The sequence below is a fragment of the Besnoitia besnoiti genome, assembly GCF_002563875.1.
Source record: "Besnoitia besnoiti strain Bb-Ger1 chromosome Unknown contig00015, whole genome shotgun sequence".
Lineage (NCBI taxonomy): Eukaryota > Apicomplexa > Conoidasida > Eucoccidiorida > Sarcocystidae > Besnoitia > Besnoitia besnoiti.
Window position 1 is genome coordinate 1,434,945 of NW_021703917.1, and position 26,036 is coordinate 1,460,980.

Here is a 26,036-nt window from a genome sequence, read left to right on the forward strand (position 1 = left end):
GAGATGCTCAACTGACAGGAAGGCCGTGGCATGGGCGCACACAGTCTTGCTGTCAAAAAGCTGGTTCACTGGTAGCATAAAGAGGCTCAGAGCGTGTTGGGTGAATGACGCGCTGCATTTGCGCGCGAGGCACTCCATAAAATGAACGCTGCGGGAAACACGGAAAAACCAGATGCCGCAAGTATCCGCATTCGCTGCATGGCACCTCCTCAGGCTCAGGAACGTGCGAGTGCCTCTCCAAGAGCGAGGAAGCCAAAACCGAGGAAAAGGAAGCCGCAGCCGATGTTCATGCAGCGCTCGCTGAGTCGTCCCTGAAACATCATTCCTGCCACGACTGCGAGCAGCGTCACGGCTGCGTGGCCAAGACAGCTTCCTGAACAGCCGCATATCAGCATTGAACAAACAAGAGTCAACGCATACGAACGAAACTCTAGACACGCAGGCGAGAGCAAACTCGCGCAGGCGGAAACTCCCGCACGAGGTCGCCTAGTGCACTGAACGGAATGCGATCACCGCGTTCCAGCGTCGTATCGCACCCTGGAGATTTGCACGCACTGTGATGCGGTTGCAACCAGAAAATACACAGGTGAAGCAACGACCAGCATGGAAACAGACGCTACACTCCATCGGAGCATGCAAATATACAGGCATATAGAAGACCTGACATGACAGCAAATGCGCGTCACCACCGAGCGACCCCACACGAGCGTGTGTATATATGCATATATGGCGATATATAAGTATGCTAGTGTGGTTTTGTGTAATGTACCTGCGCCCTGTACGTGCCGCGGAACATCTTTATCGTTTAGGCTGGTACAGCTCACGCTGCCTATTGGCTTCCAGCATCTGGGCGACCGGCTGCGGAGTCAGCATGATTCGGTAGAAAAACAACCTACCAATGAAGACACCGATGGGGTTCTGCGTCGTGGAGAGAGTGACAGTTGCGATCATGGACTTGTCGCCGACTTCAGCTGCTCCAATGATCAGGAACACTTCCCACAATACCTTCAGCGACGACGGGTGGACTCCCAGTCTGGTGTACTGCAAGAGACGAAGGCAAGCAAGCGCTACAAGGGACAACCGATCTCCGCCCACGTGTTGACGTGCGTCGGGTAAGCAGGCCTCCATAGACCGACCGATTGTCTCACAGCCGGGAGATGCACAGAAATCCCGGATACGCGGAGGTAACCGCATCGGCATGTCAGGAGCCTGCTAGAAAAGATATCGACGAGCCCCGCCCCCCGGTACCAAGGCGCGCGATACGCACTCCATCAGACACGTGTGCGGGGATGAGGGCCGGTGTCTCTCGCTCAGATGGGGGAGGAGCTAAGTGGAGAGTCGGACAGCCAGCCGAAGGGTATACGTGCGTCTAAACGCTGCTGTGTGCGTGCATATATATATATATATATGTATATATGTATATATATATATATATATATATATGCACGCACACAGGCCTCGTGAGGGACAGGTCGTTGCTGCGCAAATCGGTAGACTGGGAACGGGCCAGACAGAAGAGCCAGGTTTCCGTATCTCTGCGTTCCATTCACTTCACTGCTGCATACCGTGCGACTTCAAGCATACTCCACCAGTTTGTGGCGAGTGCGGCACGTGTGGGGTACCTGTATTCTCTCGACTTCTTCTTCTGCTTCGGCGAAATTTTCATCCATAACTTCGTGTTCGGCGTGACGCCGCTGGCCGCCTGGCCTCTTGCCTCCGTCGGCGAGCTCGTGCGGCTCGTCGCTTCGGACTCTGCCGGTCTTACCAACAGGCCAGCTCTCCTCTCCCTCCAGCGAGTCCCGCGAGTCGACTGCACATTTCGCACACCAACGACACAGGGCGGACGCCACCATCAGACCTCACGCGCGTTCTCCGCAGCACCTGTCGAGCGAGGCGGGGGCTCCGACAGGCGCCTGCCCTGCCTCGCCGGTTCCTCCTTCAGCCGGACACCGTCTGCTCTGCGGCTGCGTGCCGGTGCCCGCCTACGCCGCCGCGCGCTGGCTTACCCTGCGGCCATCTGTCTCCACCCGAGGGCTCCCGCTCGCCCGCCGCACCCGCTGCCGCAGCACACCACGGAGGCAGGTAGCCGCACGCCGAGGTCGGCAGCAGCTCTCGCTGAGGCTTGCGGCTTCCCGAGTCTGGCGTGAGCGGGGCGGCGCCGACGGACGCGCGCGAGGTGCTGGGCGACGACGAGGGCGACGTCGACTCGCTCGCGCGCTCCTGAGAGTTCCAGAGACTCTGCAGGTGCAGCGCCGCGAAAAAGAAGAGCAGGACCGCAGAGAGCCACGCGTCAAGCGGCAGGTCACCGACGTACTTCTTCAGGAAAGGCACGTCGGGCGCGTAGTGGAGCGCGCGGCCCAGACCCGTGGAAAACGCCGTCATGAGGAACAGCGCGAGACACGTCCCCACAAACACCAGCGCCTTGCTGTACTTAATGGATAGCAACGCAGCCAGGAAAAACGTGCGGTCGCCCAACTCGGTGGCTACCGTAATGGAAATCGCCGACAGCAGCGAGGACGCGAACGAGCGGAAGGAATACCGCGCGCCGTCTTCTTTTCCCCCCTCGGGCACCTCTTCCTCCCCCCTAGTCGGACCGGAAGGCGATGCCGCCGAAGCAGCGTCCGTCTGGCGTTTTCGCTGCCTTCGTTTTCTCCTCGACTTCGAGTTGCCGCCGCGCTTTGGCGCGTCACGAGTCGAGGCGCGTGCGGGCGGCTCAGGTGAAGGCTCCTGAGCCGCAGACTCCGTTTCACCTCCCTCAAAAGCTCGCTCGTCCTCGTCTGCGGACGCGGTCGCAGCTCTGTGCTCCGGAGCGGGGGGTTTGGGGGGCAGGGTCACGTCGGGCGCGGTCGAGAGACGCCGCGAGAGAGCCGAAGTCATCATTCTCACAGTCAATCGCGCGTCCACTCCTGATGCGCCAACGCGCCGCCACGCCCTTCTTTCCAGACAAGGTTGCTGTCGTCGCTTCGTCCTCCTCTCCTCTCTCTCCCTCTCTTCTCCCCCCCGCTGTGCGAGCGCGCCGGCGGCGGCCTGCGCCGTGGAGGCGCAGAGCGAAGCGAGGAGACGCAAGGTCGTCTGGCCTCCAAGGTACGCCGACAAGGCGCCGGCGCCTTCGGCCTCGAGCCACTCGCAAAACGTCTGCTGGGGCATGTCATCGAAGGAAAACGAGTCAAAGTGTTCCAGGGCGCCGTGGATGTGACCCTCGACGCGCCAGGCCCGCTGCGAAGAGAGAGCGAGGGAGAAGGCTAGCACGCTGACGAGCGCATATCCAGAAAGCATGCGCCGCCTGCCGCGCCACAAAGGCGCGACTGCTGCTGTAGGTTGGAGCGCCATTTTGTGGACTCCAGCCCTCTGTTTTCGAGAGCGACGGAGGTGACACGAGCGACAACGAGGAAGGCGACGGACCGCGATGGAAATGCAGACAAAGGAGCGCCCAGGGATGCAGAAGACTCGGCAGCGAGCGCAGCTGGATTGGGAGAGGCCGAAAGAGAGAGTCGTCTATCTCCCACGCGGCGAACAGAAAGAGAGGCAGCGGCGGAAGACAAAAACAGGAGCCGTAGATGCCTAGCCCGCAGAACAACGCGCCAGCCCTCCCAAAGCCGTCGCACTCGCCAAAAGATGCAACACTCAGAGGCGCCGGAGAAGACGCAGAAACTCCCAACCCAACTTCGTCTCTGTTGCAAGAAGATGCAACCGAAATATCAGCAGTGTCGATGCTGCAGCTGAGGAGGTGGGTGTGCTGGGGTCAAGGTGGGGGGGGAGGGGTGGGCGGGCAAGGCATCGAGAAAAGAGGGGAGCAGTCGAGAGAACGCCGCTCCTTGGAGGCCGTTGTGCAACGCGTGGCTTCCTTCAACCATCACCAGACAGGAGTGCAGAAAACAGAGACGAATAGCTCCCGGAAAGCGATGTTCTTCGGTCCGGCGTGACCCCGCGCGCCGGCGCATGCGTTGCCATCACTCGACGGCAGTGCGGCAGCTGTTTGCGTTGCATGCGGGAACTTTCGAGCCGTTCGTAGGCCGGCGCCGACAAGACAGACGTGGCATTGTCGCGACGCGTAAATGTGAGGGATTTTCAGGTTCCCCTCAATGCCATTCCCGGTAGAAGCCAGGCTGATTTCCGTCAGACACCCGGAAGTCGTCTGTTCTCTTGCGCGCCCTCGCAGATGTCTTGATGCAATCCCAGCTGCTCTGGTTTTTTTGACGCATAATACTTCACTCGGTAAGCGCTCGTCGCAGGCCGGCTTTGCCCTGCAGCGTTTCCAGCGATTTTCTTTGCGAGCTCTCCGCTTGTTCAACTGGCTGGGACCCGAGATGATCGAGACCAGAAACCCTGATTTTCTCTCCAAGCAACGGGCTTTCCCGCACAAGACACGCGTTTCTGGCGCCCGGACACGACGTGCTGCGTGACTCGGTCATGAACGTTAACGCCCAAGTGAAGTAGCTGACTCCTGCGTGCATCTCTTTCTCACCTCAGCCACCCTTGTGCGATCAGCGGGCGGCGCTCCGTTGAGATCAACAGTCTTCCGCAGCAGTCCGTTGGAAAACCGGGCACGGTGCCCTCGCCTTCTTTCCTTTGTGCCGTCAGCTGTTCAGAATCACATCAGTCGCGCGTTCTGCAACTAAGCTGCTTTGCTTCATGGACTTCCGGTTCGTTGCGTGCCTCCGCTCCCTTCACTGCTTCTCTACAGTTTACCCTCCTTGGCGCTCCGCGTATATGTCACAGTCGGCCGTCGAGGCCGCTGCTTCATCACCTCAGCTCTCAAACGCACAACCGGTGGCAAGCGAGACTGAAAACCGAAATCGGCAAAATGGAGACGCACGTCGATGCCCAGGGCCGAACGTGGTACTCTGTGCATACGGTTGGCGAGGTGCGATCCCGCGCATGCAGGTTTGGCTGGCCGGCTTGCGCTACTGTCGAATGAATGCTTCTACGTATCTCTATCTCTGAGACTGCCGCACTCACACAAGCCAGCATGAGTTGGACGCCGCCTCTTGCGTAGACAGCGCCGGTTCGTGAAGCTTTCCGCGCGGCTGCGTAATAGGGGGATGCATCGCTTTTGTAGCGGCCGGATACTGCACGCGAACTCCTTAGCCACTACCAATAGCAGAACCTGGCGGGGCCTTTAGTTGCCTACGCATGTCTCCTCAGGTACAGCAGAAACCACGCCGCATCGTCATCGAGGACCAACCAGGCAGGTCGTTTGTTCGCGTTTCCTGCATCGCACGCGTCGTTTTTTAGGCGTCTCTCTGTCGTTTCGGCTCTCGGTTCCGTGTCGTGGTATCTGCGCCGTCCACGGCTTTGCAACCCGACTTCTGCGTGCTGCTTCGTTGGAAGTTCCATCGACCCTTTGTTTCCCTCCATTCCTCTTGGTCGGTTCGCGTCGCAGACTCGGACTGCGACGATGACCACGCGTCTGGGGGCTAGCCTCATGTCTCGCTCTTCAAGACTCTCGCGGGATTTGCTCCCACTGCCTTCTGAGTTCACGTGCTGCGCCACCTGTCTTCTTGTGCGTGCAGTGGCCGTTTGGGTCTGCAAAGGGCAGGCCTTCGCCATTGACGCTAACTGCTACCATGCAGGCGGCCCTCTCGAGGTAAGGGTTTCTTGTCTCTGGGGCTTTGCCCTTCGCGCGAGGCGTGCAGAGCGTTCGCAGCCCTTTCTGCTGCTCTCCTCTCGAATTCCTGCGTAAATAGACAACTCGAGACTTCTCTGCGTGCCTGTGCCCGCTTCACTTCAAATCGCGTTGCCAGCGTGTGTGGGCCCTCGCAGAAAGCGGACGACATCGAAGACATCGCCGGGCAGGTACGCGTCACTCTCCTAGAGCTAGCGCTGAGCACGGTGTGGAGGCGGCGAAGCTGCAGGATCCTCCGTCCAGTCTGGGCGAGGAGGCGACCGGTGCCGCGAACCGGCGGGTTTTTATGCGCTAGGGCGGGAGGGCGACGGGGGGGGGGGGGGCGGGGGGGAGAAGTCGTGGAGGCCGGGAGAGACAAACAGCCTGCGGGTGTAAAGGAGTTCTCCTGTTCAGTGAGGCTTGCGCACCAGAGTGCGCAAAGACTCGACGCTTCTCTGTAGTCCGCGCAGCAGTGCCTCTGCGAATCTACTGTTCTGGCAACCGTAGCGGGGACGCGGCCGCTCGTCTGTGAGAGTGATCGGAACGCCTGCACGTGAGCCGCGAGGCCCTTTTCAACAGCCTCAGACGCGAGTCGCCAGTGTTCGAGGATATACGTGGACTGAGTCTGCCAGGAGGTCATGTCGTCACGGATTCACTCGTGGGCGAGGCGTCTGCGGTGTACCTCGACGCATTGGTGATTCGTGTCACAAGAATCGACCCCTGCTTGATGTTCAGGCTTGCATTCGCTGCCCGCTTCATAAGTTTGTGATCTCGATCGAAACTGGCGAATCCTTTTATCAGGTGCGTCTGTACGGGCTGTTGCAAACCGTCTGTCTTCCCAAGTGCTTGATTCGGCGCCCTCAAACGCATTTTCCGTGTGCGTCTATGGCACGCGCACGAGCCGAACGGGATCCATTTGTCCCGACTGCTTCAGGCATCCAGTACGGTACATTGTCGCGGAACATGCATACGTGATCCCAAGTGATACTGATGTGTGAAGATCTAGTTTTCCTGGTGGTGAGCGCATTTCGTCTGCGCCTGCGGGTGCTAGTGGGCGCAGAACTGAATCTTCCGCTGATGTTTGTTGTTGTATTCACAGTTGGATATATATATATATATGTATGCTAATCCCCCGCATACGTAGCCTGAGATGAAGGCGAATCTGCATAGTTCGTCGCGGCGCCGCTGAGGGCGGTGGAAGGGCGGCTAAGCCAATGTCTTTCAATGTATATAGATACAGTCGGACCGGTATACGAAGGAATAGATATACGCTTCTTGGGTTCTCGGAGCCACGTGCTGCGATCTGTGTGCGAATTGTCTCCTGGTTCACCGTTTCAGCCGGTTGAATTCGAGAGGTCGACGGAGACAGGGAAGATAGTTCCGAAGCCTCTTCCGTGGAGATCTCATGGAGTGAAACAGAGAACGCACCTGACCAAAGTGGAGGGTAAGCAGAGCATCTGGGCGCCAGGCAAAAACCGGAGCATTTGGCCCCAGGCCGATTCAGTGTCGAGGACGTGCAGCCGTCGCAAGGGCTGGCGAAGAACGGGCAACAGCGGAACCAAGCACGAGAAGGCGATAAATGATGCGCGAACGCACGACTCGGTCGCCAGTCTAAACACAGACATGAACGCCCGCGATAGAAATGCGGAGTGTGGGGCCGCAGTGCTCGGGTCGAATGACCACACACCGTGAAGGTCGTTCCTCTTCTCCCACGTCAGTCTTCGCATGCCCGTGTCCACATGCGTGGAGAGAGACATGCGGAGGAGGTCGTCTGTTGTTTCGTGCGATGGCATGCGTGCGTGCAGGACAGCGTGTCTGGATTTCTCTCCTCGCTCGCGACCGCCCTGTCGCCTCAGACAAATTCGCAAAGGCTTTTCTGAATCGCGCGTAGGGCAGGCGAACGGGAGAAACGAAGCCGAACGTGCGGCCTAGAGCACGCAAATAAAGGGCGAGAGCCAAAAGAGCCAAACATATCGGATTGCAACGCGGGCAAACTGTTCAGTCCATGCGACGGAACGGAGATGAATCACAGGGAGACGCCACCAGTCCCAAAGTGAGGAAGGAAAACCGGTCTCGCGGAGCCCAAGATTGGAAGCTGATGGACATGGTGTTGCAGGCACGAAAATGTTTGACACGTGCGGAGAGGGAAGAGATCGAAAACGGGAAAAAATACAGGGGGAAATACTCGCCGTGGCTCTGGGCTCTTATACCCGCTGATCGCCGTGTCACTCGAATACGTTTGTGGCAAGGAAACCCAGGAGATTTATGCTATATAGCACGCATGAAAAGGGAGTTCATTTTTTGCTCATTCTTGATAGGGTGATCATATATGTGTCGTGGGCGAAGAAGCTCACGTCCCTCGCTCGCGCGGGCGGGGGCGAGGGCGCCATCCACTGCCCCGCTGGTGTCCGGCGTCCTGCTTTTCACTAAGTCAAATTATTGTCTCTAGAAAGCTGCTTGCCGCGTCGATCGCTTCATTTGACGTGTGCTTGTTCGTAAAAGAATATGTGACGCAGGGATAAACCCAGTGTGTGGGTGCGACTTGAAGGAAGGACGTTCAGCTGCATCCTTTCTCGAGCGTAGTGCTGGTGATATAGTGGCGTGTCTGTGAGGCAGATGTGCGTTCTCACTAAAGTTCTGAGTGGGCTTGGCGCCCCCCCAAGACTGCAAGGTGTACATCAGGCGCGTCACCTGCGGTCCGGTCGCCTGTCGTTAGTTCAGTCTTACGCCTCAGGTAGCGGCGGCAGTTCAGTTTCTGCTGCCGTCTAGGCGGGCATGCAGCAGGAAAGTGGACTAGCACCATCTCGCGTGGCCCTGTTCGGCATCTGAGTGTGAAGAATATGTTTCGCCGCGTTGCTTCCTCTTTGGGCATTGACGATGTGGAGTCGGAAATGCAGCGAGTCGCGCATGTTAGAATGTAGCGGGCATAACAATTCTCCTGCGCAGAGCCGCCCTATTTAGTGCGTTCAAGTTCCGAAGTTTACAGCCATTACGCCGGCGCATGGCTGTCGAAGCATGATGCCGCAATGATGCCTCTTTGCAGTGCGGCTCACGGACCGGGTTTAGAGGATTGCCGCTGGACTCGGGGCCAACCAGCTCCCCTGAAAAGCTTTCTGGTCGAGATGGGCAGTTGTTGGCGCTGCGGCTGCTGCTGGTTTCCCCTGGTTTCCAACGAACTTGCCGAGGGTCCGCTCCGTTCATATGTTGCTTGGTGGAACGACTAGCTCCAGAGTGGATGCAGCACGGATCGTGAGCGTGCGCGCAGCAGTGCAAATGCAGCGACGGCATACGACCTGCTCGTGGCATGATAAAACTACGCTGAATGCGTGGACACTCTCACTGTAACAAGAGGGTGACGCCGGGTATTTACTGGATAGTGACGCACCCACTTTCGCGCGCGACAGAGAATTGCACACAACCTTGCGCGCACACGTCATACACGGTGGTTCTGCCATCTCCCATGCAATCGGAACCATTTGGTTCGTCCTTAGGGTAGAAAGTCGGGCTGCGCCGCCGGAATTTCGAATCGGCCCAAGCGAGAATGGGTCCCCACGTCAATGGCCAGCAAGCTTTCAAGTTCCACTTGCGCGAGCGCTGAACCCAAGCCAATAGATAGCCAGCTCTTCCATGACGGATACACCGGTCATGAGTCTAAAGCCTCAGAGCAGCTGGTAGCGAAACGTTGACATTACTAAAAGCGTTGTACGCGTTACTGACTGCCATACTGCTCTGCGCTGGGTGGATATCCGTCGATGAGGCCACAGAGTAAGGCGAAAATGCCGTTCCCTGCCGTGGAGGAGGGAAGGATGCAGTCTTTTGCTCTCTCGCTTGATGCAGTGCCGCTGAGTCATCATATACAACTGCTTGCACCTTCGAAGTCTCAGGATCATTTGAAGCACTTCTGGTGTGCTTCAGATTGTGTTCCTCCATGCCTCAGCTCATGCAAAGTCGAGTTCGGACGTCTCTGAATTTGGTCTGTATAGATGCGCGTTGTAGCTAGTCCCGATCGAAGTAGCGAACATGACGTGAAGTGGAGACGCACTGGGATGATTCGCTATTTTTTTCATTTGCGCTACCTCACGCGACCCGGTCATGTGTATCCATTACCTTCACCTCTAGTACGCGGCAAAGAACACTACTTCTTCTGGCGCCGATCGCTGCTCTAATGTTTCCGCTTTCCTTCGTATCCCGCGCAGATCAGGCCGTGCCGGAAGAGGCTACACCGGCTCAATATTTAGGCGCCTGCTGATTTTTATTTTTACCATTTGCTGGCCGTACATGAGATGGTGTCGTGCTTCCGCTTCGCTCGCTTGTCATTTGCAGATGGGACTGGGATTTGCGTCCTTGCCCTGTCAAATATCAGAAGTAGAAGCTCTGGCTGTCTACGCGCGGCTGTCGGAAGATCTCGGAGCACCTTGTATTCTCATGCCGCAGGGCGCCTGGATTGTCGAAAGGCCTGCTTGGTATTGTAACATTTGCCCGCCCTGGAACTCTCAGCACGTACTACAACGATGCGGCCTTGAGCAGCATTCGTACGCCACAGCCTCGGAACTCAACTTCCTCACGTGTAGTTTTCTTCCTGTCTGTCACGTGACCAGTTCATCCCCCGCTCGATTTCAGTTCGTTCGGGGCTCGATCGTGGTGATCAAAACGGTTTGAGACCCTTGTTGATACCATTCTTTTCATCCGAAGGACGTCTGTATTCTCGTCAAGCTCGTTCATTTCTAACCCGATGCATGAACGGGGACTGAGTGTAGCTGTGGCTCTGACGTTTTATGGAACCCGGGCGTCCGTATCGCTATCTCACCGGCACTAACTGTTCCGGTCACCGGGGGCGGCGGCTTCAGATGCGGTGAAGAGTAACGACACGTAATGCAATCCGCAGAATCCAGATCGGAGAAGGGGCGATGTGATATCGACGAAGGCACCATGTCACCGCAGATAGAGGAGGTTGCTGTGCCATTACCCGGCCGAGAGGGCGGCCAACGCGTACGCGCCGCGGGGTGCAGTGAGGCTAGTAAGAGGGTGCAGTTTGTCCCTTTGTACCCTGAGACCGTAGAACACGCACACCATGTGTTGAGTAGTACTCCAGCCCTTCCATCGGGCGCCAGTCGTATCGACCAAATGCAGAGAGCAACCGGGGCCGGTAGCTCGTACGTCTACTGCGAACCTCCAGGGCTGCAGGACGGGAAGGGTACCATGACACAAAATCGGGGAGAGCCGGCTGGTGCCAGCCGGCAGGGTGCGAGTTGGATCCCCATGCAGTTGAGGCGTGAGGCTCTTTCAGCGACTGCCAACTGTAATAGAGGGAACGACCACCCGTCGCGGTGTCATTGCTCTTGTTCTTGTCGCCCATCTTCGTGGAGTTCCGCGGAATCACTTACCTTCGCTCCGCCGTCGCGCAGTCCGTCCCCATTGCCGCGTGTAGATATCCTCTCTGTGTGGCATGCAGGCCTTACTCTCAAGTGGATGTCAATGTCAGGGTGCGGTGGAATACGGCAATACTCGGAGGACCGGAGCGCCTTCAGCACCTTCAGCAACTTCGATGACATCACGCTGTTCCGTTTTCCCGTAGACGATTATGTAGTCCGTGTTACGCGGTGTTTTGGTTGCTCTTACGAATGCGTCGTCTGTGCTCTTGTCTATATAGACCGCCTTATAGAAACTGGTCTAGAATTACACGACTGGAATGTCAGACAGCTTTTCCTAACCAGTCTAGCATTAGCGACCAAGATTTACGACCGCTTCAACTATGGCAATGACTATTATGCACGTGTGGGGTCATTACCCACAAGACGGTTCGAGCACATGGAATCCGTCTTTCGATGCCTTCTAAAACCCACTCTGGAAGTTGGAGCCGACGAGTTTCGTTTCGCTCGTTGTTCAATTCAGACAAACGGTGAAGGAATTCGGTCCTTGTATGGCGACTATCTGGCGTGCCCATTTCTACCGGAATACCTTCCTCCGTCTGAGGACAGCTTATCTGAGCTGCCATCTTCGTCCTCCCTCAGTAGATCTGGGCACGGGCCTTCCTCGTCGACGACGCGTTGTTCCTTACACCCACCGAAGCCTGAAATGCTGCAGTGTACGCCACCTCGACAAGGGGCAGCTGGCGAAAGCAACGAAGGTACTGCAGTTACATGGGGTGAGCAAAGCCAAGCAATATGGGGCAAGAACGGCGGGGAGTCGACAGGACGCATCAGCCAGCGCGGATCGCAGCGCCAGCTGCGCCAGGCCGATGAAGACCATCAACAAAAAAGCCACGAAGGCTTCCAGTCCGAAGCTTCGACTACATCCAGCTCCGCGAAAGAAGCACCGACTCCACCAGGCGCAAATGTTTCTGAAGAGACGCCCGCGAATCCGCTACTGGAATATGCGGAAGCAGGTCTGAGTTGTCTGATTCTAGCCCCGATGTGTCCCTTTGTTTTCCTGTATCTGGCTTTTGCCGCGTCCTACGGCAATCGCAGGTCTCGGACATGCTATAGCTAGTAGCGTTTGTCCAACGAGGTCGAATCCAGCAGTGCTCGTGAAGTCGACTGCATTTGTTAGGTAGAGCGAGACATCAGGGGGTGACGTCGTCTGAAGACGAGCGGAGGCAGCTCTTCACGCTGCAAGCTCAAAGCAGCCTGTTTTCTCGTACGGCTTGGGCGGGGTATTGGACGCCAGAGTTTTCGTCCCGTGTCTATCTTCGGCTTATGTTATCATAGGTTGTTTTACGGTGCTGTTGAAGTTTTCCACTGCCCCAATGGCACGACATAGATGGATGTCGTGCCATTGGGCACTGTGGATGTGGATGCGCTGGCATTAACTGCATCATCCGCCAATACATCTAGTTCATCCACACCGGGGGGGCTGCGAATATTGTGCCGCAGTGTGGGGGTTACAGCGGCCACTTTTTCCAGAGACGTTGGCAACGGTGATTGAAGGAGAGATCTGGTGTAATTCAGGGATCATGGTTGCATGGCGTGTTTTCCGTGCGTATTCGAGCGAGCCTTTGAGCCCTTTTCTTTTACTCCGTAACCCGGATGACTTTCGTAACGCAAATTTACCTGTCGTTTTGTCAGCTCTTTGGTGTGCATGAGTACCTACGCAAATATCTACTCTCGTTGCCCGAAACGTCCTCATACAGTGCAATCACCGCGATCTTTCCGTGGCGGTAGCTCACTCGGGCTATCAACCAGTCAAGGAGTGACTGTTATTCGAAAGACACAGAGTTGTGGTTTTCGTACGTTCCCTTAAGCGCCGCATTTGGCGGCTGGCATTGTTGCCAACGTGAGGAAGTGACCTCTGAGCGCAAGCAGTCGTGGAGGAAACAGAGGAGAGCACGGTTACTATGCGTCACGACCAACTGCTCAGGCTGTCCGATGTAGAAATTACCCTTCAACTTCGAACCACCCCGGCAACTTATCGTCCTTCAGAGCGTTACCTATGTTGCCCAGCTTGACTTCCCTTGCGCGTGCAGAGTGGATACTTCGCGTGTGAGGTAAACGCATGAGTACTCCCGAGTAGATTCCGGCGACATTATTACACTTCGTCAAAGAAGTAGAGCGGATATAGCCGAAACGATCCGTCAATCGCGCAACAAGCTCTCCATATTCGGACTGTTTTTCTACCTGCACTTCCTGCACAGACACCTACCCTCTTTTCGGGTGGATGACACTGTGTGCGACCGCGTTTCTCCGTCATTCATTGTGTCAACCTGGCAGCCGCGGTCGGCGCTGCAGGTGCTGCGACTTGCAGACTGTCTGCAGCAGGGCTGGCCCGATGTCGTACATATGCGACCGGCTTCCCGCCTCTCCTTTGCGCCCCTGTCTTCCCCGACACCATCGACCCTGGCTTTTTCGTGGTGAATGTAGTGGGTAGGCAACTTGGTCTAGCACCGCCGGACTGCGGAGTGCAATGGTTCACTGCTGCTGTATGTTGTTTCTGCTCTCCCGCATCTGCGGATGGCGTGCTGTCTGTGGAATATTTCGTCGAGACTTTACTCCACACGCCTCTAGCCTCAACAGCTCTGTCTCTGTCACCGCCGGTTGTACTCGTGTTTTGTTCTGTAGGAAAACAGGCATATACCAGTAGCCCGTTGAACCTTCGATGTTCATCTGGTTGTTCTCTACGCTCATGTATGCCCTCTTTTGACGATGAAGATGCTTCAGCACTTTCAGGAAACGGATTTGGAAGCCCAGTCTTCATGATATTATTTCCCGTGGTTTCCGTTTTCCTTTGCCTCGAAGCTGTCCTGCACAGGGGATCGCGTGGAGGCGGAGCCGCGGTGGCTCCAGGGTACTTTGTCTTGGCCGTCTTCACAGGGTCCTGCCCACATCCGGAATTTGCTGCCGAAGGCGAAGGGAGACCGGGCTCGGCATCCTCATGTTGTTCGTGCCGGTGAAGAATTCTTATCGCTTCTTGACGAATCTGCCTCCGGCGCTCGCGCTGTTTCTCAAGCGCCATCACATTGACATCAAGAACCAAAAGCCGCTCTTCGACCTTCTTCTCTGCGTCCTCCAGTGCCTGAGCTTTCCTTCGGAATGCCGCAGTACTCATGGCGCGATGAAGCGGCCGAGGGCAGTGACATAGCGGTTGCTCGTGCATATCTTGAGCAGAAGAGTCACAAGTGGAGCAGCGGCGGGGATGCACCTGTAGTGACGAAGGTTGCAAGGATGAAACACAGCACGAGGAACCCGAGGAAGGAGGAAACCGCGAAGAGGAACAGAGACAACGAGACCGGCAACAGGCGTCACCACCGAAAGAGCACGACGGCCACCGTCCGAAAGGAGAAATGCCGAGAGTATCCTGTGAATTTCGGCAAGTGAGCCTGGGCCTAGGCGTGACGCATGCACTGGGGCTCTGCACCGGCGACTCGGAAGCTTTCTTCAGGCCCGCCCATCCGCTGCTCACTGTTCTGTAACTGCTGCCGTTCCCTATGAAGCACTTCGGTTCGGACTCGCCTCTGCTTGTGTTGCGCACACCGCTGCATGCTCTGATCTGCTTCTGGTAGGAGCGAGGAGTGCGCGCCGGTGCCTTGCTTTTTCGGCCATTTTCGCACGTGTCGCAGGGATTGCATAGGAAGGAAGACATAAAAGACGAAGAGGCCAAGGAGGCTGAAGCAGATGAAGAAAAGGCGGAGGCAGTACTCGCGTCACTGTCAGCGAGTGGACCACAGTGCCCAGATGTCCTCCGTTGCACGTCCTGTTGAGAAGTCTCTTTGACCGGCATTGGGCTCAAGAGTGCGGAAGCCTTTGCTCTGTGTCTGTTGGGTTCCTTCATATCACGAGCATTCTTCTTTTTGCCTTCACTCGCAGCGGAACGTGTAAGCGGCTGAGTGGCAAGGCGGTGGAGCCGCCGCGCGCTAGGGACTCGAGTTCTTGTTCTTTCATGAATTTCAGGCACGGCTGTTGGGGGCACGCTACCATGGGGGCGAGGATCTCTTGACTCTTCAGTTGATGGGTTTTTCCCGCTGCGAATTCTGACAGACGAAGCTGGACGAGAGGCGTCGCCGAGTGACCCTGAGATATGGCGGCTGTGCTTTAGGCGTGGGGAAAAGACACCGCAGGAGAGACGGTGGAAGGACCCGCTCTCGGGGGCATAACTGTTGACCGTTCGCGCGGTACAGAAAAGCGAGCTCTCAGTCTCCCGTTCTACCTCCGCGAATTGCCGGGCTGAGCGCGAGATACGTATCAATAGAGGATGCACGTCTTCGCCGGAGGGGAGCCAATGTTGTGACACACAACTACAGGACGCCGGCCTGACTGGGATAGCAGCAGGAGAGCCTACTGCATGATGATGAACGCAGCGTTGCGAATGCGAAGACCAGCCGTCTGAAAAGCACGGCGTGCTCTCAAGAGTGTCTTCGCAGGTGTACGCGCTACGTGTCGTGGGTCTTCCACTCTGTAACAGTGGCGTACGACTGCGTAGTATCGGGTGCTTCACATCCGTTTCTTTCCCTCCCTCTGTATGATTGTTTCCGCGGCTGATCCCATCATGTTCTTTCGCACTTCGGCCTGAGTTCGCCAGTCCTCCGTGTGCGTTGCCCAGTCTTCGAGTTCGACCCAGGTTGCACGCACTTGAGGATGCATATCGTGTAAGTTGAGACTGGATCAGAGCTTTCAATCGCCGATCTGCAACCTTCACTGTCGACGAGTTAGGCAAGTCGTCTCCCTCTTGCTGCAACAGAAATCTGTGGGACTGGCCTTCAGTCCCGCCAGAGTATTTCCGCGGAGGCGCGTCCCGTTCTACCGGCACCTCGACTTGTGGTAAGCCCTTTCTCGTCTCTCGTACTGCTTGGTGTTTGAAGGAACTGCAAGCGAGGCCGTAACTAGCTGACGCCTCAACATCACGGTCTCCTGAATCCATGAACTTCACTGCTGCTAGATCACTCTCGGCTAGGGTATCCTGCGTGTGGTGTTTGTCTTCTGCCTGTTTGCCTGACCGCCTAAAGTTTCTCGCGGGGACGGATTTTTCTTTACCCTCACTCTTTTTGGAAGATTGCTCAGTTCTCCAGCACTCCTCTGATGCGGTGTACGTTGTTGCATGCCTCCCCCCACGTTCTGCTGTTGTGCTAATTCGTTGATTTGAATTCAATTCTTGACGGCAAGTTGTCGACCTCCCGCGAACTTGGTTTAATCGAGCGCATCCAGGGCTCCCCACTTGCTCACGCGAATTTCTTACGCATCGGGACTCCGCAGTTTGCTCGCAGTCTTTGCATATAAACATGCTTCTGTGTTTGGCGGTCATGGACTCGCTATTCCCAAGCACGCTCTTCACGTAAGCCACACTGCGCTCCGCCGTGGAAAACTCTTCGTCCTTGTCCACGCAGTTCTCGACAACCGCTGTGCCTTGCTGTGCCTCCTCTCCCACTTTCCCTCTGGTGTGCGTACTTTCGAACGCTTTCTGCAAGTTTTCCTTAAGGTCGGCTTCGCGTGGAGACCTCACTCGCTGTTTTCGGATGTTGCATCTATTTGGCGCGTACACGACGTCCGCATGGTCGAGGAAATCCTGCTTTCGTTTTGCTTGGAGTGAGTGCGCTTCAATTTGGCGGGCGGTACCAGACATGGACGGCATGGACGACAGCTCAGGCAAACGTGGAGTTCCGGTCACTTCGGCGTTATGCTTCTGGGCTAAGCGATTACTGAGTTTGGGACCTGCATGCTCTCGAGAGAAGGAGCCTCGGTCTCGTGGTTCCGATTTGCTCGAACAGGGACTGTCGAACCCTTGTGGATTCTGTGCCGCACCCGCGAATGCCGTTTTCTCTTTCACCAATGGTGGCAACCGATCTACTTCCCTCTCGAGTGCACTTTCTTTTTTCTTGCTGTCAGCTAACGTTGCGACCGCGACGTTCTCTCCTTGCTTCTTATGGAGGTGAAGGACACATGCTAGTTTGGGAGGATGGACCTCAGTTTGGCCCGGGCCGCGCAAATGTGTGGCGGTTCTCTTTGATCCAGTAGTGGCGCAGGAAGAAGACAGGCCGGAATTCTGCGATGCCGCCAACCCACGTGCCATCAGTATCTTCGCAGCCTGATATTTCTTCCTCCTCTCGGCTAGCGCCAGACTACGGCCCCTTTCAATCGATTCAAGTAGCTCCCGCCGTTTTGTTTCTTCGCGTCGTCGCCTCTCCTCATTCTGCTTTTTTAGAGTGCGCATGCGTTCCCTCAGGAAGCGCGCCTCCGACTGGTCGCCTACAGCCTCCTGTAAAGCGAGCGGGATACTCACGCGAGTGCCGCATACGGACCCAGAAGGCCGTCCCGAATGTGTTTGTGATGGTACAGAGGAGACACGCGGCGCCTGTTCGTTGGCAGCAAGAGCAGCTGAAGAGGAAGCACACACTACTACGGCCCGTTCTTGCGGGGTCTTGTCACAGTCGCTCTCTGGCGAAGCCACATCCATCAGTGGGGGAAACAAAGGACTCGAGGGGAGAGAATAATCCGAGGGAGGAGGCGAATACATTGCTTCCGGTTCTTCGCGCACCTGTTTACTTGGGATACAGTGAGACAGGAGACCCCGCAGTGGCAAAGCGAGTTTCGCTTATTAGGGTAGAACTCTGTACCAAAGCGGTCCAGCATCTAAAAACAGATACAACAGATCGGATCAACGAGGGCTTCTTGAAGGTGCTGATGACAATATTTCCGAAGGGTATTTCACGCAGAATCACGCGAGCACAGTACGCAACCGCGCTAGATCGCGTTATCGAATGAATGGCGACGCGTCTACACTTGTGTAGTACGTGTCACTGCATTCGCCTAGATGGAAAAAGGTTCGGCTGGCAGCGGCGATTGCGAGGAGCTTGATTCTCACAGATATATTGCCTGGACACAGCCCTCACATAATGTCTCCGCGACCGCCATTGCAGGCCTAGAGTTCGACGCGTGGACGACATTTGTTGGTTTATCTCTTCCCTAATTCGTTGTCTTCAGCTTGCTCACAGCACGTGTGACGTCATACTCTTGTACGGTTATATCCAAAGCGTCGCATCATCCTTCAAGATGAGAGACCATCTCAATTGAGATCGCAGTCTGTGTGTGTCGATGTTTGCTGTGGGGAGGGCCGCGCAGGATCGTTCCATCACGCGTTTGTTCTCCAACTTAAAAGTCTCTCAACAGCTGAACACCCGGATACGGTTTGATGCGCGACCCGTCTGTACCCCGACGGAGATGTCGCAGAGGATAGAGCACTCCTCGGAGACGGGGAGAACGGTCGATAAGCGAATTCTCCCCACCGGACCAGTGTCGCATGCAGCGAGGCAACCTGCTGCGGCATCGATATGCCAGGAATTTCTCAGTTCCATGCCTCACCAAAAGCACGTTCTTGCATCGTGGAGGATAAACGTTGGGGTCGCTATGAAGTGACTCCGACTTATCCCGGTGTTGCCCTCAAAACGAGGTAGCGGTACCCTGATGCCGCTGTTTCCCGACTGGTAGACTTGCGCTCGGAAATGAATAATACTGGCTGTTGCACACACCTGTTTTCTCTGTTTCTCCACGCGAAGCTTCTGTGACAGCCTCTGCTTCACGATACTACGAGAGGATGGGGCAGCACCACTGTGCATTCCGGGAATTGAAATCGTTCGGTGCGTCCGTGAATTCCTTCTGCAGTAGCAAAGGGGGGCATGCTTGCAACCAGATAATCCCGGGGTCTGAGACGGGGGAAATGCACGGCAATCGTGAAACACTGGGCTAACGTACTAACTATCGATATGCTGGTAGAGCCTGACCCTTTATAGCCGCAAGCTCGTGTAACTTATTCGACTTTTTAGATAGCCGATGGTGGCTTTGATAGAGTGGGTGCCAGACGTATTTGCGAGGCTCGCGTAACAAGAGGTGCAGCTCAGGGTAGGCAAAGTGGTCGGAGAGCGTGGAGCGAGGCAGCGTCACTTCCACCAATGCGAATTTCCTGCTGTGTGTAACTAGCAACTTTTCACGTTGCACAGAAGAGTTCACTTTCACCCGCAGTTGTGTCTGGGCCTGCCTTAGCTCTCGCTGAGACCAGGCTAGCTTGGCCTGCGGTCAGCTCTTATAGTCTGCAGGTGGATGCTAGGAACTGACCGTCTCTGAAGGCCGTACCCACAGCCAGCATTCCCGACAAACACCAGTTTCCTTTCTAGTCCAAACGCCAGGCCACGGCCTCGGAAGGGCTCCTGAACACAAATTGTTTTGCTGCCTTTTCGCTCTTGTTCGAGTTCCGTTCCCCCCCATGTGAGCCAAAACTAGCGCCAACTGGCTTTTTACAGGACGGCGTCCAGTGTCCCACCTTTACGTGTACCAGCTAGCTATTCCGTCAGCTCATATGACAGGAGAACCTTTCTGCTTCTTTCCAGCTGCCTTCATTCCGCACAAGTAACAAAAAACAGTCGACGCTTGGTGACTGAGCAGATTGCCCTTAAGCTGCACCTGTACGCAGTGCTGTCTCTGTAGCGCGAATAGTGTTCCCTTAGAATGCATGAAAATGGGACGTCGTGTGCGTATACACTCTGCCGAGGAAATTGAAGTGGAACATGATGCGGAGCGATACAGGTACTGCCTCCGGAAGGCACATAGGTGCAGTGATGGCAAGGTGAGACGACCCTGTATAGCGACATCATCGTCTTTAACGGGCCGTCGCCTCGCGTTACACAACAAAGATAATGAGCAGCTCTCCTCTCTGTTCGCCGTAGGCGCTAGTGCCATCAAGAACGGGCGCGGAACCTCGTGCATTTCCAGGCATACACTCAGCTGCCGTCTATCGCAAACTGAATCACTGTATCCGTGCCGACCCAACTAGTCCCGCCAGTAGCATATTCATCCAGCTCTACAATGTCCACAACAGATAGGCGAGCGCAATGGGTTTCTGGAAGTTTTATCGTACATAACTCAGCCCCCCCCCAACGAGAAATCCCGGTGCCCAGTGCTTGTTCCTACAATTTTTCTTCCACGGCGTAGAAGAAAGTATGAAAGGATTCACGAGTAGTACGAACATCTGGTCAAGGGAAGAAGAACAATTAAGGATTGTCCACGGGCAACGCAAACATCTGACCGGCGCATTATTTCAGGATGAGACAGTTTGCTTCCCGTAAACCCTACAAACCCAAGCCCTTTCATCTGACTTGGACCGCGCTGTGCATCTACCTGCATAGCAAGTGTCCATATCCATGCGCGGTGCAAACCGACACGTTGCCGCTTTTCTCAGCTGAGATCGCTTTGCTGGGATGCAGCTCTGTTTATCGGTAATTTTGTATCGCAAGTCGCCGCCAAGAGGTGTTTAGGGTTCCTTAAGGACATGCCACGGGTCCCACGAAGGGAAAGCCCCACCTGCATTGTAACCTAGTCAGTTCAAGAAATTTGCAGGACGCAGAATGGAGTTTCGGAGTGAGTGAAAGCTGTTTGCACACCCATGGTTTCTGTAGTTTGCGTGGGTACAGCTAAATGCGTGTATATTGGTTCGTGTCGCCATGCTAACCCCTTATGAGTTGGCGCCCTAACGGCCAATCTATCTCGCTCGAAAGAAACCCCTAATACAGCGCAAACCAGTAATCAGAACGCCCTGAGGAAAACAGAACCGCTCGAACTGCCGGCTTTGCGGTGGGTTTGTCCACGCATTTGACTCTTCGTTTCGCTTGCTAATGCTTGTGTACCTCTGCCCTTTGTCAAGACAAAAGTCGCGTCTCGCGTTCGCGAATTCAAACCAAAGATGGGACTGAGGCGAGGAAAGAAGACCGACTCAGGAGAGGAAGCATCTCCTCACTTTTCGCTCCGTAACCCCCTTTTCCCGAAACACGAGGAGAGGTCACCCAAGACTGAGAAAGACGCTGAAGACGCGGAGGGGGTAACCGTGGAGGAGAACAAGGAGGCGAATTATGACCGCTCGAAGCATGAACGCTACATCCGCCATGGAAAAAAGGGGGACGGCCACGCCAATAGAGCGATTTTGACAACGCTCAAAAAGAATCCGTTCTCGAAGAAGAAAGGAAATAGTGAATTCTGCGTCGAGGACAGCCCAGCGACATTGCCGCACGAAACGCAACAGGCTTCGACAAGCGATGAGACCAACACGGGTCGCCGTGATGCTCCAGTCAGTGTCACCCACAAGGCTCCTGTGTTCTCCAAGGGGGAAAGGGACTCCACACAACTGCTTTATCCTCCTTCTCAGCCTGTTTCGCAGTCAAACATGTGCCAGCTATCGGATTCCCTCCTGTTTGGCATTTCCACTGACAAAAACTGTGGAAGCTTTGAGAGAGGAGACAGTGGAACTGAGCAAAGGGGCCAGACCTCCCCGTGGGGAGCCACTCTTGGCTACCACCGCTCCTTCAGGGAAAGACTGGCAGATTCAGAGATCATCGGAACCCGAAAACAAGAAGACGGACCGGTATGTGGCTGCACACTGGGGACGGTCGACCCTTTCCAGCACACACGCCACCCTCGCGTAAAAACTGAAGATCGTTTCTCTCGCTATCTATTCTCCGGCCTTACGTGAATGGATGCACACGCATCTGCATACAAGGCCTGCAAGAAAGGGTACATACAAATATCTTACAGGCGCACTGTCATAGGCGAATAAGGTTTACCCTGTGAGAAGACATAAGAGTATCTGTCTCTTCTCGAAGTCAGTCTCGCTGTTGCAATTTTCTTCCTTCATGCGATGCTGCTGTTCCAGTGATTCTTTAGACGAGAAGCGTGCTCGATGTCTATTGACTTCTGTATTCCAGTTTCAGCCCAGGTTCCCGGTTGGTGCCGCCGAGAAAACCTTGGCCGTCCCTGCCTCTGCATCGATTCAAGAGCCAGACCCCCCAATGATGATCCACCGATACGACAAAGAAGCTGGCAAGATTTTGCAGCCTGTCACAGTCGCGGATGTGTGCGCGGAGGTAGGTACTGTGTTTCTATCAAAAGGCCACGCAACCGCCATTTTGACGAGGTCATCTATTCAGACAGACAAAAATACATACTTCGGGTTTCTGTTGCTCGCCCTCTTTCGTTGTCCATGCATATAGAGTTACCCATTCATTCATCTGCAGCCCACTTTTGGAATGCAGGCTGCTGTCGAAATCTGCACCCTCACTCTCACATGACAAACCTAGCGGCACGAGCATGTGTCAGTGTTATTCGAATCTATTTATGCATTTATGTTTATATGCAACCGTGCATCGGAAGCTTCCAGCTTTCCTGACGCCTGTAGCTACGCGTTCAACAGGTGCGCGCCTGCCTTGCCAAATACAGTCCTGCCCTCTGTCGGCTCCTTGAGCAGGCGGCCCAGAGCGAGAGACAACAGCAGATTATGGAGAGTCTCCGCGGCAAGACATGGCGGGAAAAGCTGCAGTGGGGTCTAGACACGAAGAACCTGGGAAACAGCCTGTACCAACAGAAGAAATACGCGGAGGCCACAAAGGCGTACCAGGTCGGGAACAAACACCCCGCCGCACGAGGCCGGCGGCGCAGCCCCTTCCTCAGCATCACATCTAAGGCACATCAGTGGAAACACACGGTGTCACGGGGACGGACAAAAACACCTTTGCTCCAGTATACGACTCGGATCTTTTGGAGAGGTCAAACCGACTCATGGGCGTGTGTGCTTTGCGTGCGGAGGGAGCACAGCACAGGGCCACCCGCGGCTGCTTGGTATCCAGCTCGTACCTCGCTGGCTATATGTGGCGTATTCTCAGAGCGAAGCACGAATAGATATGAGTTCACACATAGACGGATGCTTAGATCCACGCCTCAGTACAGCGACAAAGGTGAATAGAAAGAACCGCATTTTGCATCTATGCGGATATTGAATAATGCATGTCGAACTGCGACGCGTCGAGGACACAATCAAGTGAGCAGAAAATGTCACTTCAGACCCTGTCTCGTCGGCTACAAAGATGGGACGGTGCATATGCGCTCTCAGTACGGAGCGAGTTTCAGGATGCACAGAAACTTTCAAGCGTAGGAGGTGGAAGTTTTCCTTGTTCGCTGACAATCTGGACGAGCGAGCGGGACCTGTTGTGGCGCGCAGGACTGTCTTCTCGCGCTGGACCTCGGCTCTAGCGCCGACGTGCAAGAAGCAGCTCAACAGCAGCTTCAGATTCCGGTCGTTCTCAATCTCGCTGCGTGCATGCTCGCCACAAAGGCCTATGAACGGTATGCGGAATGCGCACACCTCTCCGGCGAAGGGGGAAACAACGGGGCTGGTATACAACTACAAATCGGCGCGGTCGACTCTGTGACGTCTACAGCATCTCCTTGTACTGAGTTCTCATTTCTACGTAATACTTATTGTTGAGGCCTATGAGGATGGCGATCCGCGGAGACCACACTCCGTTGTCGCGGCAATCCAAAAAGGGGGCAAACTTCTCAGGAGCCACGAACGGCGGTGCTGAAGCTAGCCAGGCTTCGTGACTGGCTGCTAGTCGACGGCGCACTGTGAAAAAACATGTCTTCATGGATCTATTTGTGCACACATACGTGCGTATCTCTACATTGTGCGGTGACGAAGCATGATTCTCCCCTCATCGGACACGAGATCGTGTGCCTGGAGACTCGCACGCACATGGGACACGCAGAGACTTCCCATCGAGATGTGACATGTGTGTCTGTCTCTGCAGATGCAAGGCGCTATGCAACGTGGCTCTAGACCTCGAGCCTCATTCGCTTAAGGCGATCTTCAGAAGGTGAGCTACGCCTGTTGGTCTGCGGCTGCATGCACACGTTTCCCCAATGCGACCACATTTCGCTTTCCTGAGAGCGAGGCTCCACCGACAGACACTCCCTGAGCCGTTCTTCTTCGCACGCGTGGACTACAAAATCCGGGTTGATCCACAGCGTTCCCACACACCTGTTTCATCGATAGCGTCGCCCTCTCTCAGCCTGCTGCGCCTAGCCCGGCCGCAGACGGCGGGGCGGGCTAGGCCGCGGAACCCTCACCTGGGAAGTGGAGCTTCGAAACATAGAGAGAGCTGCCTGCCCCCTCTGACATCGCGATGTGACTCTCACGGTGGAGCTGGAACAGGGAGGCCTCGCGGGAGGCAGGCGTCCACGCGACTCTGCGAGGGCAGGCGTCTGTTTGTCTGCGTGACGATGTGGGTGCTGTCGCGGCGCTGCAGGGCCCTCGCGTGCTTCCATCTGGGCGAGCTCGAAGAGGCGAAGCAAGACTTCAGGCACGCATACTCCATGTGCGCCTCCTCGCCTCCACCCGAAGTAGAGAGCGACGTGGAGACCCTCGAACAGCGACATCCCACGAAACTCGAAACGAAGTCGCACTCCCTCTTGAGCGTGAAGAGCAACAAAGACTTCGTGAGCGGAGTTCCCGCCAACGCAGACGACAGAGAAAAGTTCCTCAAGAAAGTCAGGTGAGCAAAGACGGAACGGCTGACAAATCAAAGCCCTTAAAGGCGCTATACCCCACGAAACAGAGGCGCCGAGGGATGCAGATGCGAGACCAACGAAACGAACGACCAGCGGCGTGCTCAGCTGCGCACACAACGAGGCCGTTATGCATAGTTCCGACGGTCTGGAGATGCATCGTTCTGATGATGCGTGTAGATAGAGTGCTTACATGCTTATGTGTCGGGAAAAGCTGCAGTGGACAGCTGAGTGTGCAGCAGTAGCACTGAAGCGATTGGTGGGCTGCAGAGACCGTGGAGTCCGAGCTTCCTGTGGCACGCATGCAATAAGACGCGCAGGCGGCCAAGGAAGAGATGTGAGTAAGTAGGGGGGGTCGCAGCGTCTTTATAGCTCGTTTTTTCGGTGCTCGTTTTGCCTCGGTGACAGGTACTATCTGCATGCCATCGCCCAGCAACAGCAGCGCTACGCGAAGGCTTGCCAGAAAATGTTTCAGGATGAGTTCCCAGACGGGGTTGACCAAACTGCGGTAGGCGCCTTGCTCAAGCAGCACACGGCCGGGTGCTGCCCCAAGAACAGACCAGAGAAGTGCGCAGCGTATGTGTATATATGTACGAATATATATATTGACACACGTCCAGACATATATATATATATATATATATATATATATATATATATATATATAAGCAGGGCAGGGCGCTAGCTTGGCAGCCTGCCCTGCAAACCACGCATGTTGCCCTTCAATGCCGGCGCTGTGAGACAGAAACTTTCTACCAGGCAACGTGTCGGTGCGGAAGGCTAGAAAAGGTGCAGCTGCAACTAAAGTGTGATGCTCGGAAGCGAATGGAAGTGCAGCGCGGACGCGCGACAGCTTCCACTAGGACAGCTGCGCATACGGCGCAGAGGGACATCCTTGTTTGGCCTCGTCTGTTTCCAGGAGGGCAACGACGGAAGAGCGGGACTGGGTCGCCTCTCCAGCAACGCGCCTTGGATGTCTCCGCTTGCCATCTTCAAAGGCTCAAAGTGCAGCTTCTGTGCGCGAAGAGCGGGCAAAAAAGACCCTAAATCCAAGTAGAGAACTCACTGCAGAAAAGGCGATGAGCGCGAGAGCGTCAGGAAGGGTACACAGAGAAACACAGGCAAAGGAAGCGTTCGAGAACCGCTACGAAATCCGCGTGACACCCCAGATGCCTCTCCGAACGGCAACTTCCGAGTGAACGAATGTGGTTGCCGCATGCGGGGAGATATCGAACCTGCCCCTCTGAATGCATAGAGGGAGAGCTGAAGAGGCTGCGAACGCCCCGAGTCGGCGACGGAAAAACCTGGCGGCCTGGAGACCGGCACCCGTCCCTCCCTTGCTTGTGGAACGAAAGCTGCAAACCCTTCTGGGATCATGAAATTCCAGTTCACTAAGATCCTGTTTGCAGTCCTGTAAGCCGTACCCTGTGTTCAGGGCGCATCCCTGGCTCTCACTCCCGTGAGAGATCCTAGGCTGCTTCCAACGACTGCTGCGTCTGACTACGTGGGTCGGCGCGTGCCTCTGCATTCCTGCACGCCTGTTCTGACTTCGGGAAGCATGTACGGAGCTGTGAGCTTGGATGAGCCTTCCCACATGAGCGCGCGTTGGAATACATATTTGCCCA

General features: G+C 55.6%; 4 protein-coding genes across 4 annotated transcripts; 3 read left to right on the forward strand and 1 right to left on the reverse strand.

Moving 5' to 3' along the window:
* Nucleotides 1–215: 215 nt before the first annotated feature.
* On the reverse strand, nucleotides 216–3,330 carry BESB_029130 (uncharacterized protein; the record flags this gene model as incomplete). Its single annotated transcript, XM_029361587.1, has 4 exons — nucleotides 216–373; nucleotides 825–1,041; nucleotides 1,623–1,810; nucleotides 2,007–3,330. 4 exons carry the CDS (start codon nucleotides 3,328–3,330, stop codon nucleotides 216–218), a joined length of 1,887 nt encoding a protein of 628 aa, XP_029215487.1.
* Nucleotides 3,331–4,804: 1,474 nt separating this feature from the next.
* On the forward strand, nucleotides 4,805–7,496 carry BESB_029140 (rieske [2fe-2s] domain-containing protein; the record flags this gene model as incomplete). The annotated part of the gene is made up of 5 exons (XM_029361588.1): nucleotides 4,805–4,864; nucleotides 5,514–5,587; nucleotides 6,238–6,406; nucleotides 6,944–7,049; nucleotides 7,411–7,496. 5 exons carry the CDS (start codon nucleotides 4,805–4,807, stop codon nucleotides 7,494–7,496), a joined length of 495 nt encoding a protein of 164 aa, XP_029215488.1.
* A 2,981-nt stretch (nucleotides 7,497–10,477) lies between these two features.
* BESB_029150 (uncharacterized protein) lies at nucleotides 10,478–12,094 on the forward strand (the record flags this gene model as incomplete). Its single annotated transcript, XM_029361589.1, has 1 exon — nucleotides 10,478–12,094. One exon carries the CDS (start codon nucleotides 10,478–10,480, stop codon nucleotides 12,092–12,094), a length of 1,617 nt encoding a protein of 538 aa, XP_029215489.1.
* An 8,667-nt stretch (nucleotides 12,095–20,761) lies between these two features.
* Nucleotides 20,762–25,468, forward strand: BESB_029160 (uncharacterized protein; the record flags this gene model as incomplete). The annotated part of the gene is made up of 8 exons (XM_029361590.1): nucleotides 20,762–21,436; nucleotides 21,777–21,935; nucleotides 22,316–22,465; nucleotides 23,066–23,190; nucleotides 23,655–23,720; nucleotides 24,153–24,398; nucleotides 24,820–24,919; nucleotides 25,331–25,468. The coding sequence occupies 8 exons, from the start codon at nucleotides 20,762–20,764 to the stop codon at nucleotides 25,466–25,468; spliced, it is 1,659 nt and encodes a 552-aa protein (XP_029215490.1).
* Nucleotides 25,469–26,036: the final 568 nt, after the last annotated feature.